General features: G+C 48.6%; 1 protein-coding gene across 6 annotated transcripts in view; it reads left to right on the top strand.

The window, feature by feature from the left end:
- TOX2 (TOX high mobility group box family member 2) overlaps positions 1-14,264 on the top strand; it is a 155,845-nt gene that overhangs the window by 116,763 nt on the left and 24,818 nt on the right. For all 6 annotated transcript variants that reach the window (XM_042801188.1, XM_033003643.2, XM_033003646.2 and 3 more), the window contains exon 4: positions 13,838-14,077. In XM_042801188.1, the coding sequence (XP_042657122.1) occupies positions 13,838-14,077 (240 nt within the window). The remainder of the gene's footprint in view (positions 1-13,837; positions 14,078-14,264) is intronic.

The following is a 14,264-nucleotide window of genomic DNA, read 5'->3' as shown; positions in this document are numbered from 1 at the left end:
ATTTATGTAGGTTTTTCCATGTCTGTAATTTGTGTTGGAATAGCATCTGTGTTATATTAGCTAGTGAAGAAATGAGAAGGGTTTGTTGTTGTCAGGAGTCAGAAGAGAAGTTACGGCATCTGGATTTTGCGGCAGGAGTCAGTGCTCAAGTTTCTCTTTTCTGTTCCCTCCTGCAATTTATTTTGTTCAGATCGAGTCCTTTGTGCTTTTTGCACCTAGTTTAAAAGTGTTCAGCATTTGCTATAATTAAAGACGAGAAGATAATAGACTGGGCCTTCTGTTAACAGTTTACGTGATGCAGCAAGGTCATTGCATACCTTGCAGCTCTCAGCGGTTCCCCTCTCCAGAGCAGGTAAATGCCGTGATCATCATTTTGCTGGAGGGGAACTGGCAGGCAGGAGATTTGGTTCCCTCTCTCACATTGCTCTGGCAGAGCTGGATTTTGAAACTCAAATAGTTTTCCAACAAATATTCAGCCACAGAATCATCCTTCTTCCCTGGCTGCTTGTGTTCCTGGTAATGGGAGACTCTTATGTAACATTTACTACAAACTAACACAATAATCCCAGCAATATCTGGCCACAGAGGGATACCGGGGTGGGGGGCAAAAAGGGGGCAGCTCACTGCAGATGTGTAAGAGAAGTGATGGGGTTTGTGTGCAGATGTGTAAGAGAAGTGATGGGGTTTGTGTGCAGATGTGGTATCAACACTGGGGAAACCAACTCTTTCTAATACTACAGGCATTTCTTATGGTACTTGAAAAGTGGGCTGTTAAGCTGCAATCAAAAAAATAAGCTTTTAAAATTCATTCACAGAGTTTAATCCCACAGGGATGATTTTTCTATGTAGTCTTCCCATTTTCCTGTTGTGCTCTAAAATTACTTCTTTTTTGCTTCTTCCTCTTCTTTTTTAATGCTCCATGCAATAAAACTTGGAGGTCTGTCATTACTTTTGAGTCTGCTGCTTTATATGAATGCAATATCTAAAATGTCTGAGAAGAGCCAGGAGAGACATAAACCAAAGTGAACCGGACTGTGCTGAAAGGCTTCAATAGCCTGCAGGAGCTCACAGGGAGGAGCCAGTAAATACTGTGGGAGATGATGGGGTCAATGTGGCCGCAGATCCAGCCCATGGGTGGGAGGGTGGATGGAGGGATGTGGTGTACAGTGGTAGGTGAGGTTTGTTGTGGGAAGTCCCATAGGAGCTGGAGGTGCACTTGCCAACATTTATTTTTATCCTCCAACTACCCTGAGAAGCTAATGCCAGGATTTACACAGTCCCCACATTGCCCAGCGGCATCTCCACCAAAAGTGAAGCTTCTGCCTCTGCCAGGCTGGGGTTGGGCTCAGTTCCATGTGCTCCGTGGCTGTCATCAAGCAGTGCAGAGCCATGTGGCCGGGGTTCCCCTGGGGTGCTCTCCCCTCTGAGCAGGGTGGGGAAGGGCTCGGTGTGAGCCTGCCTTGGCAAGGACACACCACAGAGCGTGATTCAGCTCTGCCCAAGTTGTCGTCCCATTTAGCAGGCAGAATAACAACAAAAACGAAATTATCAGCCTCCAATCCACCAGCAGCTTTTTGTCGTGTCTGCCAAGAGCCCTCAGCTATCCTGAGCCCCATGAGGGGCTGCAAAGCAGCAGAGTTTGCAAGGGAGAGCCCGTTCTCTGCGGCCTCGGCTGGGCCAGCGGCGGTGCAGGAGCTCTCGTCCTTCCCACAAGTCAAGCAGACCTGAGTTTGCATCCTTCCAGCCTCCCCCAGTGCCTCCCACCAAGTTACTGGCTTCTGATAGTAGAAGGGCTTTCTCCATTACTCGTTTTTCTCTTTTTTACCATTTTGCTCAGTTTTTAGTTTCTGGATTTTGGCATTGTCCTTTGTTGCATAGCAAATGGAATTGGACGTCAAATCCATTGCACATTCTGAGAAAGTGAATTTGTGCTTTCTGGCCAGCCCCACTGACTTTCTGGGAGTGCTGGAAGTGCCAAAATGTTTGTGAGAGCGAAGCCTGTGGAGGAGGAGGACTTCTGTCCATCCCAGCCCTTCAAAATCTTGTAAAAGGGAGGATGAGCTGTAACTCAAGATGTTAAACATGTAATAATGTCAAGGATCTGGTAAACCTACCAGGAAAAGCAAACTCCCCCGAGGACTCCCTGTAGAGCTGGAGATGTGAAGTAAAAAACTTTCCGTCTCTAGCATTTTCCTGCTTTCCCTGTTTTTTAATCCCTAAGGTTATTTGCACAAAGCCAGGTCTCTGCTTCTCGGGAGTCTATTTGCGTGGGTCAGCATTGCTGGGCCGGTGATGGTCCCCTGGATCCACATTCAGAGGGACCTTGGAAGAGTGGCCAGGGACCACCTGCAGCACCACGTAATGTGGTCTCTCCTCCCAGCCCTGGGAAGCATGCAGCAAGTCCCACTGTAGAGATACTTATTTTCGTAGAAAGTTTTGACACTGGCTTCTTCATCCATCTTCCTACCAGTATGTTTGGGCTTAAAATGTGAAAGCCAAAAATTAAAGAAATTTTGATGTATAAACAGGTGAAATGCTGAAGAGATTTCTCCCCTTACTTCCCATGGGGATAGATTTGCCTCACCATTAGACCCATATAATGCAACAAAAATACTCCCCAAGACAGTTTGTTTGCTCCTCCATCTGTCTCAAGCATGGAGACAGAAATCTGGAGTAGGAAATCATTCTGGGTGAGCTTCAGGGCTGGTGCAGACCCTTCCCCACTCCCAGGACTTTCTCAGCCCCCTTGGTCCCTACACCTGCAGGTATTTCTCATCTACCCCCTTTGCTTCTTTTCCCCTACGTAGCTGGTTCTCAGTGGCCTTCCTCCACTTGCCAACACACATAAAAGGGATGTGGCAATTTTATTAGGTTTCATGCACACCATGAGTTGGTGGAGATCTCAGGGTCTGGTGCTATTTAATTACCTCCCACTGTCTGTTACAGGGGAATTCTGGCCCCAGCTTTTGGGATGCAATGGTGTTATGCCTGGATGAGCGGCAATTGCCTTCATCTACAAATGGTTTTTACAAAATCACTAAATAATGTATTCAGAAAACATGCTGGAAATTAATGGAATAGATTATTTGCAAACATGTTCACTGAATTATCAGGCTTGTTCTTTATCTGTAAAATAATGTACTTTAAAAAAAATGAAGTTTATTGAATACGTTATTTACAGACTTCTCTCCAGCTGAGAGCTGCAGGAATACCAACAGAGCGCACACACGGCCCGGCTGCTTCCCAGGGGCTGAGACAGTCACTACTCCTCCAGGCAGATGCACAGTCCAGGACTTTGCTTGAATTTTTCTGGACCATTTTGCTCATCCCTGACCTCAGGAGAGTGAGTTTGGAGAGGGATGTGTGCTGGCCCTCTCTGGCTCCCCATGGAAATAGTCACAACAGTAGCTTTGCTTTATGCATTGCCGCCTTCTAAGACTCAGTGCTGCTCCCAGTGAAGAGGCAAAATACCTGTAAAAAAGTTAGTGCAGGGGAATTAAGCTGTTTTGTGTAGTGTTGTCACATCATGGTGTCCATCTGGCAAGCAGCGTGGGATCATTTGGGGATGGATGGTACATTGCCCTGCAGTGAAGGGAGCAGGATGGGTGGAAACCCACCTTGGAGGAACCGTGTCTTTGGGAGAGGAGAAGTCTGAGCTCCCTGTGCCCAGGAGCAGTCCTGATACCAGTTGTGGTTGCTTCTGCAGCATCCATCCCATCGAGTTGTTCCTTCGCGCCTCCAGTGCAAGCAGCAGGGTTTATCCCTCCCTCAAGTCAAAGGGACACTGTGTGACACTGGTGTACGGGGACAGTGTCACCTGTCCGCTGGTGATGAAGCAGCTCAGCAATGTGAAGGAAGCCCAGCTCAGCCCTGAGGTCTCCGTAGTGCAGGCGAGGTGGGGCTGCGGGGCTGCAGGAGGGCAGCTGTAGGAAATGTCCCATGTGCGGTCCAGGTCCCCATCTCAGCTGTGCTGTTTCTCCATCATCACACAGCTGGTGGGATTAGGGATCCAGGATGGGCCTTACAGTACTTCAGTCTTCTCCTTAAGAAGCAGCATCACAGAGAGGGGTGCAGGTCTGCAGTGCTGCTGAGATGGAGGTCAGGTCTGGAGGCTGGGGTTTGTCTTTTGACATCTCAAGGTCCTTTAAAACCATAGCCTTCTGCAATCTGTGTAATAACTCCGCTAGCCAAGAGAGAGGGAAGCACATGTTGAAGCATGTGCTGGCACTCCCTGAGGGTCTGAGTTACTGAATTTGGGAGCCTCATAGACATCTCTGCTGTACAAGTCCACAACAGTGCTCTTATTGGCAGATGACTATGGTGGGGAGTTGTATCATAGCACAAAAGCAATATTTAGTTCATGCCATACTGAGTTGGTCTGTTCCTTTTGGCTATGCCCTTCCATCACCAGGAGCCATGAGGATATTAATGATAAATATTTCCCATTTGCTGCGCACAGGCTTGATCCTGCTTTACACCACCATTCTCACCCAGAAGTTACAGTGCTTTATCTTCATGATGAAGTGTTAATTGTGTTTGGAGGATTCTTTCCCCTGTAATAGCAGGATATTATAACACAAGATCACAGCCTGTCAAAGTGCTGAATTCAGCTTGTCAGGCAGGTGCTTTCCAAAACCAGCCCTCAATCCTGCCTTCGGTGCCCGGGGGCTGCAAGCTGCAGGGAACTTTGCTTTGGGGAGAAAAAAACATGCAGAGGTGGTCAAGGCTGGAAAAGGCGTGGAGCAAATTATGTAGTAACAGAAGCAGATCAAAAAAAGCCCCATGGGTGTGGAGACAGAGATAAACACAACTGAACTGAGAGAAGCCCTGGGAGCCTTGTGTGGGGTCAGCTGTGAGGCTTTATGGCAAAGCTTCATTTTAAAAGCACTGCATTTGAATCTGCCAATAGTAATTAGAAAGGTCAGGATTTCAAATTATGGAGCATTTAAAGCAGACTGTAAAACATTCTTTTCTCATATGTGTCTGCTCAAATCCTCTTTAAGTCATCAGGCTGAACTAGCTTGTCTGTACATGGCTTGAAATAACTGACTGAGGAGCTCTTGGTACTGCTAATGCTGGTATTTAGTAATTCTTGGAATATCGGGGAAGCTCTGGAGGTCTAGAAAAGAGCTAATGTGCAAATATTTAAAAAGGGAAACAGAACAGCCCAGGTAATTACAGACCTGTCAGTCTGTCATCAATCCTCAGCAAAATAATGGAGTGGCAGATCCAGGCCTCAATTAATAAAGAATTAAGGGAACGTAATATAATTAATGCCAATCAACATGGGCTGATGGAAAACAAATCTTGTCAGACTAACTTGATATCTTTTTTGATGAGATTACAGGTTTGGGTGATAAAGGTAACAGTGTTAACATAATATACTTAGACATCTGCAAGACATTTGACTTGGAAGCACAAAGTATACTGACAAAGTTGAACAATACAAAATCAATGTTACACAAGTTTGGTGGATTGGTTTGTCACTCTGTATTCCTGGAGTTTGTCATGGTTTTGCCAAAGAAAGCATTAAATAATTGCCAGTGATATTTGTAGATGAATTAGTGAGTAGGCAAGTGTCAGAAGACAGCGTTGCAGAGCTTTTAACATGGCCTGGTAAACTGACCACCAATAATGAATATGCGAGTGGAGAACCACTACTGTCCCACCTGCAGAAGCAAAAAAATATCTTTCAAGATGATGGCTCTTCTCTTTGAAGCTGGTGGCTCTCAAAAAGGGATGTGAGATGCAGGGAACAGCTATGCTTCGGGGTGGGTGCTGACAGATGGAGAAGTCCAAAAAGTATCCATAGCAATGAGCTGTCTGGGAAACCTGGCGAGGGTGCAGAGGACGGCTCTGCATCTTTGGCCAAAGCAGGAGGGGTTTGATTATGACCTGCAAGTGCTTTGGTGAAGGACAGTGTGGTGAGAGCACTCCAGGCTGGGAAGCGATGGGATGCGGAGCTCCGGGGGCTGGCAGCCTGGGCTGCCCACGCAGGCTGCACGCAGGGCTCGCCCCAGGGAGCACCCGCTGGGCGATTTACCATGTGGCTCCATCCTCAGGGGCAGCTCTTGAACTGGGAGGGCCTGGGGGGCAGCGCTTGCCCTCCCCCAGGGCCTCCTTGCAGCCACCCCTTCTCTGTCCCGCTCTGACCCCTCCACCCCGCGGTTCCTGTGGCGTGCCCAGCAGGCTCACAGCGATGATTTAGATCCCCTGTGCCACAGACACCAGGACAGAAGTAAGAAGGCTCATGAAACGGAGGGCCTGGGAAAGCTGTGCCTTCGAATCTGCCCTAGGGCATGTCTGTGTCTCAGAAATGCACTTTTTAAATTGTGAATGTGGATTCTTTCTCTTTGCTGCCTGGCTCTGAATTCAGAGATGCTCCTTCAGATCATGTTTGCAAACTTGAGTCTGTAAAACCTTTTTTTTTCACTGAGTTTGATGAAGAAAAACTGCAGTTTCAATATAGTTCCAAAAAATGTCCATGTGCCCAAACCCCCACATCTGGCACCATCAGTTGCCATGGGCTCCTGCCCTGCTGCTGCCAGGCCAGCAAAGCCACCCCACGGCAGCCTGCGGGGGGTTGCAGATCCCCAGGAGCTGGCAGGGGGGTGCTTGGTCCCACTGGGGTCCAGAGCATCCAGGAGGGAGGCTTGTCCTGGGGCATGACAACCATGGCTGGGAACACCACTGCATATAGAAAGCCTCTGCCATATGATAAATGTCCCCCGCCCCTCCAAAAATAAATTGCTTCCTTTTAAAATCCTTTCCTACTGCTCCCCTCATATTCGTAATAAGATGATCGGTGGAACCAAAGATGTGGCTGTTACTTTAAAGGATAAATTAGTTTGACTCTTAACTCAATAATTAAAACTGTTATGGCTATGAGCCTGCAGGGATAATGTACTATTATTATAGTCATTTGTTTCAATTAAATGCTTACTGATTTTACAATAGCAGCTGGGCACCTGTGTGAGATAGCTATTACTCTGAACAAGACATCTCAAATTCCAGCAGAAATTTGTCACTGCACTAAAGCATGTTACATAGACCATGAAAGTTTATTAGGAGCAGTTACAAATCGGGTAGAGGAGGGGTGGTAATTGGGGATATATTTTCTTATCAGCTTCTCTCTCTCCTGCTCTCTCTCTTTTTTAAGTAAATCATCTTTAAGCATTTCAGCTATGGTGATGCATTTACATTTAAACTTCAATACAGAAAAAGCCTGCTGGGAAAACTTTGCTTCAAAGCTGTTCAGCAGATAATTTCTCTCCCTGGTTGATTGTGATTGTAATGGCTTGTTCTCAGGAGCAAACCTACAGAGGTAAGCTGTGCCGCTGATGAGCCTTGTGGCCACCCCTGGAATAGCTGCTCCCCTTGCCTGGGGAGGAAGACCCCAGCCAGGGAAGGCTCCAGCAGCTCTGCTCAGCCCACCCATGTGAACTCACCCCAGGAAGGGTGGCAGTCGTAGGACTGTAGAATGGTTTGGGTTGGAAGCGACCCTCCCTCATCTAGTCCAACCCCCCTGCAGTGAGCTAACTAAATCAGGTCACTCAAAGCCCCATCCAACCTGTGCTTGAACCCTTCCAGGGAGGGGGCATCTACCACCTCTCTGGGCAACCTGTTTCACCACCCTCAATGTAAAAAATTTCTTCCTTATATCCAGTCTAAATCTACACTCTTTCAGTTCAAAACCATCACCCCTCAACTTATCTCCACACCCCCCAACCCAGAGTCCCTCCCCACCTTTCCTGCCCCCCCTTTAAGCCCTGGGAGGCCGCTCGAAGGGCTCCCCGGAGCCTTCTCTTCTCCAGGCTGAACCCCCCCAACTCTCTCAGCCCGGCCTCCCAGGGGAGCTGCTCCAGCCCCCCCAGCATCTCCGTGGCCTCCTCTGGCCCCGCTCGAGCAGCTCCGGGTCCTTCTGCTGTTGGGGGCCCCCGAGCTGGCCCCAGCACTGCAGGGGGGTCTCCCCAGAGCGGAGCAGAGGGGGAGAATCCCCTCCCTGGCCCTGCTGCCCCCCCTGCTCTGGCTGCAGCCCAGGGCACGGGTGGGTTCTGGGCTGCAAGCGCACAGGGCTGGCTCATGTCCAGTTTTTCATCTACCGATACCCCCAGTCCTTCTCTGGAGGGAAGCCTGGCAGGAAGCCTGGTGGTCTCCCCCATGTGCCGGTCTCCCCGGCGTGTGGGGCGATGCCCCTGGGCTGGGGCTGCGCTCTCTGCTCGCTCCCACTGGTCTTGGCCATCATTTTTTGCATGTCCCGCTTTACACGGCTCTGCTTTAGCCCGGTGGGCTGTGGTGCAGCGGGGGTCAGCCAACACCGTACAGCAAGCTCCAGCCAAATTTCTTCCTTTCCTGCTGGGTGACATCTGCAAGTGCTTCGGCACAGACCCCACCTGGGATCACAGCCCAGCCAGCAGCCAGCAGGGCTGGAGCAGCTTGGAGCATCGCTGCTCCATGTATGCAGCGAGGGCAAAACACACCAGGGGGGAATAACACAGAACCTCTGAATTTGTACGTCTGCCGCCAAAACATGGTGATACCTTCAGTAGGTGGCCAAGACCGAGGAAAGTGGGAGGAGCAGGAGAAAAATCCCATGCAAAGTGAAGGCAGAAAGTGGTTATGGGGGTGGGACCTGCCTCAAGGCTTCGGTTGGGAATTAGGATTTTGCTGGAGAGGACATTCAACAACAGCAACCGTCCCTACCTGAGCCTGGGACCTGAGCCCCATGTCTGCTGGCCAGAGCTGTAGCCCCTATAGCTGGAAAGAGATGCTTCTAACATAGGAATTTTGTGGAGCAGTTAAGTTGCAGCTTGTCTTGACACATTTCAAAACATTCTCTTTGCTAGCAGAGCGTCCAGGCCCCCAACCAGCCTCTTCCTCACAGTGTTTTGTCACTCACGCTGGATTACTTTTCTCCCCAGAAACAAGAGGCGCGAAGCATGTGCCGTTTGTCAGCCTATTTTTCTTTCCTTCTTAGGATTAGCTGGAGCATTTATAGGCCTGGTATGCATATTCATTAAAAAAAAATGAAATATTTTGGAAAAAAAGAAGCTGTCTTTGAGTTAGCACAGCCTTTGGGAATCTGCTAAGTAAGATGCACTTAATTACTTTAGCTATGACTACATCACATTTCACTCATGTTTCCTCTGAGATGCAAAACGTCTTTTCAGTGGAAGCTGCAAACACATCCCGAGCCTTTTGCAGCACCTCGCAGCGAGCTTGTCGCGCTGGATGCCCAGGATGGAGACAGGATCTGACCTGGCTGTCAGACACACTCCTCCTGGTGTTGGAGCTAATCACATTTGCAGGGTGGTTATTTAATTATACGTGTGCTTCCATTGGGCTCTGCGGGGCTGCTGAATGCTTTGTGGAAGAGGAAGGCGTGGGTGCAGCCCCAGTGAGCCCGTGGCTGGGGTTGCCTCCCACAGGACCGGTGTGCAGTGAGAGAAGAGGCTGTTTGCTTTTGCAGGGGGAACATTGCATTTGTTACCTTCTTTCGCTTTGGTTTGCCATCATTGCAATTTCATCCATCATTTACTTGCCTACTTAGGCCATTTACTTCAGGGGAGCATCTCTGAATCCTGCTCCTGGGTCTCTTTCCTTGAGTCTTTCGGGGGGGGGGGGGATATCAACTACTTTGGGTGTACAACTAAGGCCCCTGAAATAGCTCCGTGTCTGCTGGATCTCGCAGTGGAAAGCAGGACCAACCCTTTCCCCAGCTTGAGCGAAGACCATCATCACCCTAAAGCCCACAGCAGAAGTGCCAGGGCTGCACACAAGCTGCTCACCTTCATTTTCACCCCAAACATTTTACATCCGGAGAGCACCAATGGCTTCCCACCGGTCACCCTCCCAGGTCCTGAGGACATCAGGGGCTGTGGGCAGGGGCTGTGGGGAGATGGCAGCCTGGCATGTTGCTTCCGAAACTATTTTTTTTTTTTAGAAAAAAAGGGAAATAGTGAGTGACAAATGGTGGGTCCAGATCCTGCCCCTCCAGACGGCGGTCAGCAGGGTTGCATGCAAGGGACATAGTTGTACATGTCCTTCTGCAAAACCTCCTGGCCGTGGGGAGAAGAGATGGAGACATGGGGGAGTAAGAAACTGGGGTCAGAACCAGCAATATTCAGCAAAGGTATTGCGTAAAACCACCAGATTGAAATGATGTAAAGAAATAGGCAGCTGCTTAGAAGGAGGCCTCTTGGGCTAAGATATCCTTGGAGGAAGGGGGAAGTCCCAGGAGAAATGCAGTGTCTCTGCTTTTTAAGAGAGGGCTGTGGTTGGGTTGCTGTCAGCAGGAGGCTTCTGTATGGGTTCTCTGAGCCAGGGCTCAGGTTTCTGTTTTTTTCCTGCAAATTTTCATAAGCATTTGCAGCACGTGTCCCATATCCATAATTGCACTCCTGGACTCGTTCTGCTCTGATGCATAAATAACATGCACTGTAAAGAAAAAGTGTATGATTACATATTTAATGGATAAACGGAGCTGTTGTGGTCTATTGGCCACATAATAAAAGTTTCAAAAAAATTGTCTTAATACAGTATTTACCCAAGAGACTGCCATGGCTGCAAATGTGAATGAGCTATTTTAAATTTTAAAATTTTTTAAGCCACGTTTCATAGCCTTCCCTATTCCTAAAACACCCATCTTCTAAACTTTTTCTTCATTTAAATTTAAAATACGGACAATAAATTATTCTTTTTCTTAGCAGCTGGCAGATCTTCTCCAACATGAAAGGTCTGGATTAAACTGACAAAATCCAAGACAAATGTACCTTTTTCACTGAAATTTGGGAAGGAGCTTGCTGCTCATGCAGCAGATGGGTGCTGGCCTGTCTTCCCACCTTGCAGGCTCCCCGTCGCTGCCTGTCCCACCCCTGGCCATTCCCAGGACATTTGCAAACTCAATTGCAAATGCAGAAATTGCCTCTCTGATGCCTCCTGTGCTGCCCAAGCCTGTTGGCCCTCCCCACCTTGCTTGGCTGCAACGGGAACATCCTCGATGTCTTTTTGGTCGGGATTTCCCACGAAGCAACATGTGGCAAGGAGAAGCCAGACCTCTGCAATAAAGCAGGTGTTAAGGGCACATAAAACTTGCCATAGCTCAAGCAGCAGTGAGTTTCCTCAGCTCTGAGATGGAGCAAAGCCAACGCTGCTGCCTCTGTGAGCTGGTGTTTCCTTGCAACCACCAAAGCCAAGGACGGCGATCCAGCGTGGCCCCTAGGTCAGCCTCGGTCAGACTCAGCGTGCTCTTGAAATGGAAGGCATGATTTTCTTCCTGTGAGTTAAATCCCTGCACTTCATAATTAATACAGAAAAAAGGGCAGATCTAGGAAAATCCATTCCCCTGACACATACTCCTTCTACTGATGGAGAATCCGAAAGAGATCAGAACATGCTGTTGGGTGTTGTGTAAAGCTCTTGATTCCTGACCTGCAGCAGCAAATCTGGTTTTGCATTTGGATTTATTTCCTCTGAAGCCTACTGAGCCCTTGCAGGTCTTCCCTGGGTTTCTTTCTGTATGTGCTGCTAATGGAGTTGGCAAGCCTCCCCTGGTAATGAGAGATTGCACCTCAGTGGGCTTATAGGAACTGAAGATTGTTAATAAATAAAGCCTGGGTCTTTAAACTCATGTTAACATTAATCAGATTAATATAAAAGGGAAAAATTCTGGAAAATGTTTCAGGCAGGGCTTTACTCCCCCTCCCACTGGCTTCCTCCATGGCTGAATGAGGCTGTGGGGCACAAGTCAGCTTGGCTCTGCCCGCGGGGGCTGCAGTGGGGCTGAGCCCCTACTGTTGGGGGGTGACCGGGCAGGGATGGATCCTGGGGTGAAAATGGGGTTTTCAAGGAAAATGGTACAAACTGGAAATGGCGTCTTGGCTGAGCAGAGAGCAGGGAAGCCCCACAACCTTCCATACACCAACAACATGGCCAGGTTTGTCTTCATCTCATACCATCTTCCCTCCTTGGCCAGGACAGAGGGTTTGTTGCTGATGCCGCTTGACCCAACCACTTTAACATTAGTTTATGCCATGATATGGGGGGACATATGCTCCACAAGGTATTTCTATTTTGTCTAATGTAGCATTCAACATTTCTTGTTAGCCATATATCTATGTTTCATTCTTCTTTTGAATCTTTTGAGACCATTGAGCTCAGCAGCCTCAGGAGGCAGCACTTGTGCTGGTGGCCTTTGCCATGTCCGTGTGTCCCTGCAGCCATGTGTGATTAGTTGCCTTTCAGTCTCATCAGATGTCCCCTTGCTCCCACATTATGCGAATAGACAAATAGGTGTTAGGAAACTCTTCATTTTTGGGGACAACTCTATCACGTAGCCTCCTCCCTCATCTCTTACCTACATGCATGCACACACATACATCATTTCTGGTTCCTTCCCTCACTGGGAAATCTTAACAGGCAGCTCATCATTTTCTTTGCCCCTGTCTGTACTTTTTTTTTTCCTGCTACATTAATTTCAGTGGGATTGGAGCTGATTGCAGTATTTAAAATTAGAAGAGTTATTGCCAGGAGGAGCTGTAATGAGGTGGTGACCACCAGCAGAGCTTGCCCCCACGCGTTGGGGTCCATCTTGGGGCATGTCATGGTGCTTGGGCCTTCCGGGGCTCGGGGACATGCAAACCTCTGGCGTGATGGTAGTGTCACAGCTTTGGGCAGACTGACGTGGAGGAAGCAGGGGCCTGGGCTTCCACTGACTGCGTTTGTGCTTACTACTTCTAGGTTTAACCCCAGTAGCACCAGCAACCCAACAGCCGTACAGAGGATGCAGAAGGGGTGGTTGTGGTACCTTTGTAAACTCAGACAAGCAGATATTTTTCCACCTATGCAGTTACTAAATGTTGTGGTAGGATTTCTTGAGGATCAGGGACGTGCACTGATTCTACAGGGTTTGGACAATCCAGGCTGGGCCTCAGAGCAGAAAACTGCCACGTGGTAATCTTGTCCTTGAGGTCACCTTGAAAGGCAAGAATGAGGAAGTCAAGCGAGTGCTTCCTTCCTGTTTGAATGCCCAGATACACTGACCGCAAAGTAGATTTAGTTTGTACACGTGTACTAACGATGCAGACCTATCACAGCACTTCTGGGTGTGTGATAAGTGCCTTTAGCCAATAGATTGTAAAGCATAGAGGGCGTGACTGTCTGGCTCTGTATATCTTGGGGCTATTCGGGTAAATAAAGGAGAACGACTTTCATCACATCAGTGTGGTGTCATTACTTGGTTCTTGCCTCCGTACTGGACCCTCCTACAAAATGTCAACACCAAGTATTGCTCAGAAAGAGCGTGTTTGGGATCCATGGCCTCTACTGCTGCATCACTGATCTCCCAGGGCTGGACTGTCAACCATGGGCCCCAAATACCCTGGCACAACATGTGCCAGTGCTCAGCAATGACCTCCCATGTGCAGCAGCAAGGCTTGGCCCCAGAAATGCCCGAGACTTTGCAACACCCTCCCTTCTCCCAGTGATTTGGTCAAAAAGTGCTCATTTCTGAACTTTTCTTTCAGAGCCCTGGAAGGTGCCAGGCACCACTGGTCCCTGAGGCAGGCCGGGGCACCTCCTGGACACAGAGACCAATGTACAAAGATGATTTAGCCCCCCTCTGTAGTCACCATGGTCAGGGCAATATCAGGAGCAGAGCCCTGGGTGCACAATACTCGGTTCTTGCTCTGGCCTTGTTTGGGAGGGGGCACAAGGAAGACTTTACCAGCTGTGTAGAATAATTTTAAATCAATCAATAAGTTCATCTTAAAGTGATTTGACAGTATGACCAACATATAAATACATTTTGTAATTACAAGGTGATATTCTCCTCACTCAGATCCAGGAGATGGTCCACTCAGACGCCACATCCTATGAGTCCAACCGTCAAGTGCCCCTGATCAATCGCCCCGGGATGTTGGCCGGCCCCATGAGCGCTCTCAGCCAGTCACAGCTGATTTCCCAGATGGGGATGCGGAGTGGTGTTACCCACGGTTCCCCATCACCCCCGGGAAGTAAGTCTGCTACACCATCTCCCTCCAGTTCTACTCAGGAAGAGGAGACAGAGTCACATTACAAGGTACGTGCGGTCACGCCTGTTTTAACAGACAGCGAGAAAACAGCAGATTATGTTTTTCAGTAAGGCTTGAAGTGTGCTAATAAGAACACAGACTTTTGGTCTTTTTTTTTTTTAAATATGTATATGTAGTGGGAGACTTTCCCAAGGATGGGGAGCTTGTTTCCAACCTACGGTTGAGGTACAGCAT

The sequence above is a fragment of the Tyto alba genome, unplaced genomic scaffold (assembly GCF_018691265.1).
Source record: "Tyto alba isolate M040663 unplaced genomic scaffold, T.alba_DEE_v4.0 Super-Scaffold_33, whole genome shotgun sequence".
Classification (NCBI taxonomy): domain Eukaryota; kingdom Metazoa; phylum Chordata; class Aves; order Strigiformes; family Tytonidae; genus Tyto; species Tyto alba.
This window is presented reverse-complemented; position numbering and strand designations above follow the sequence as displayed.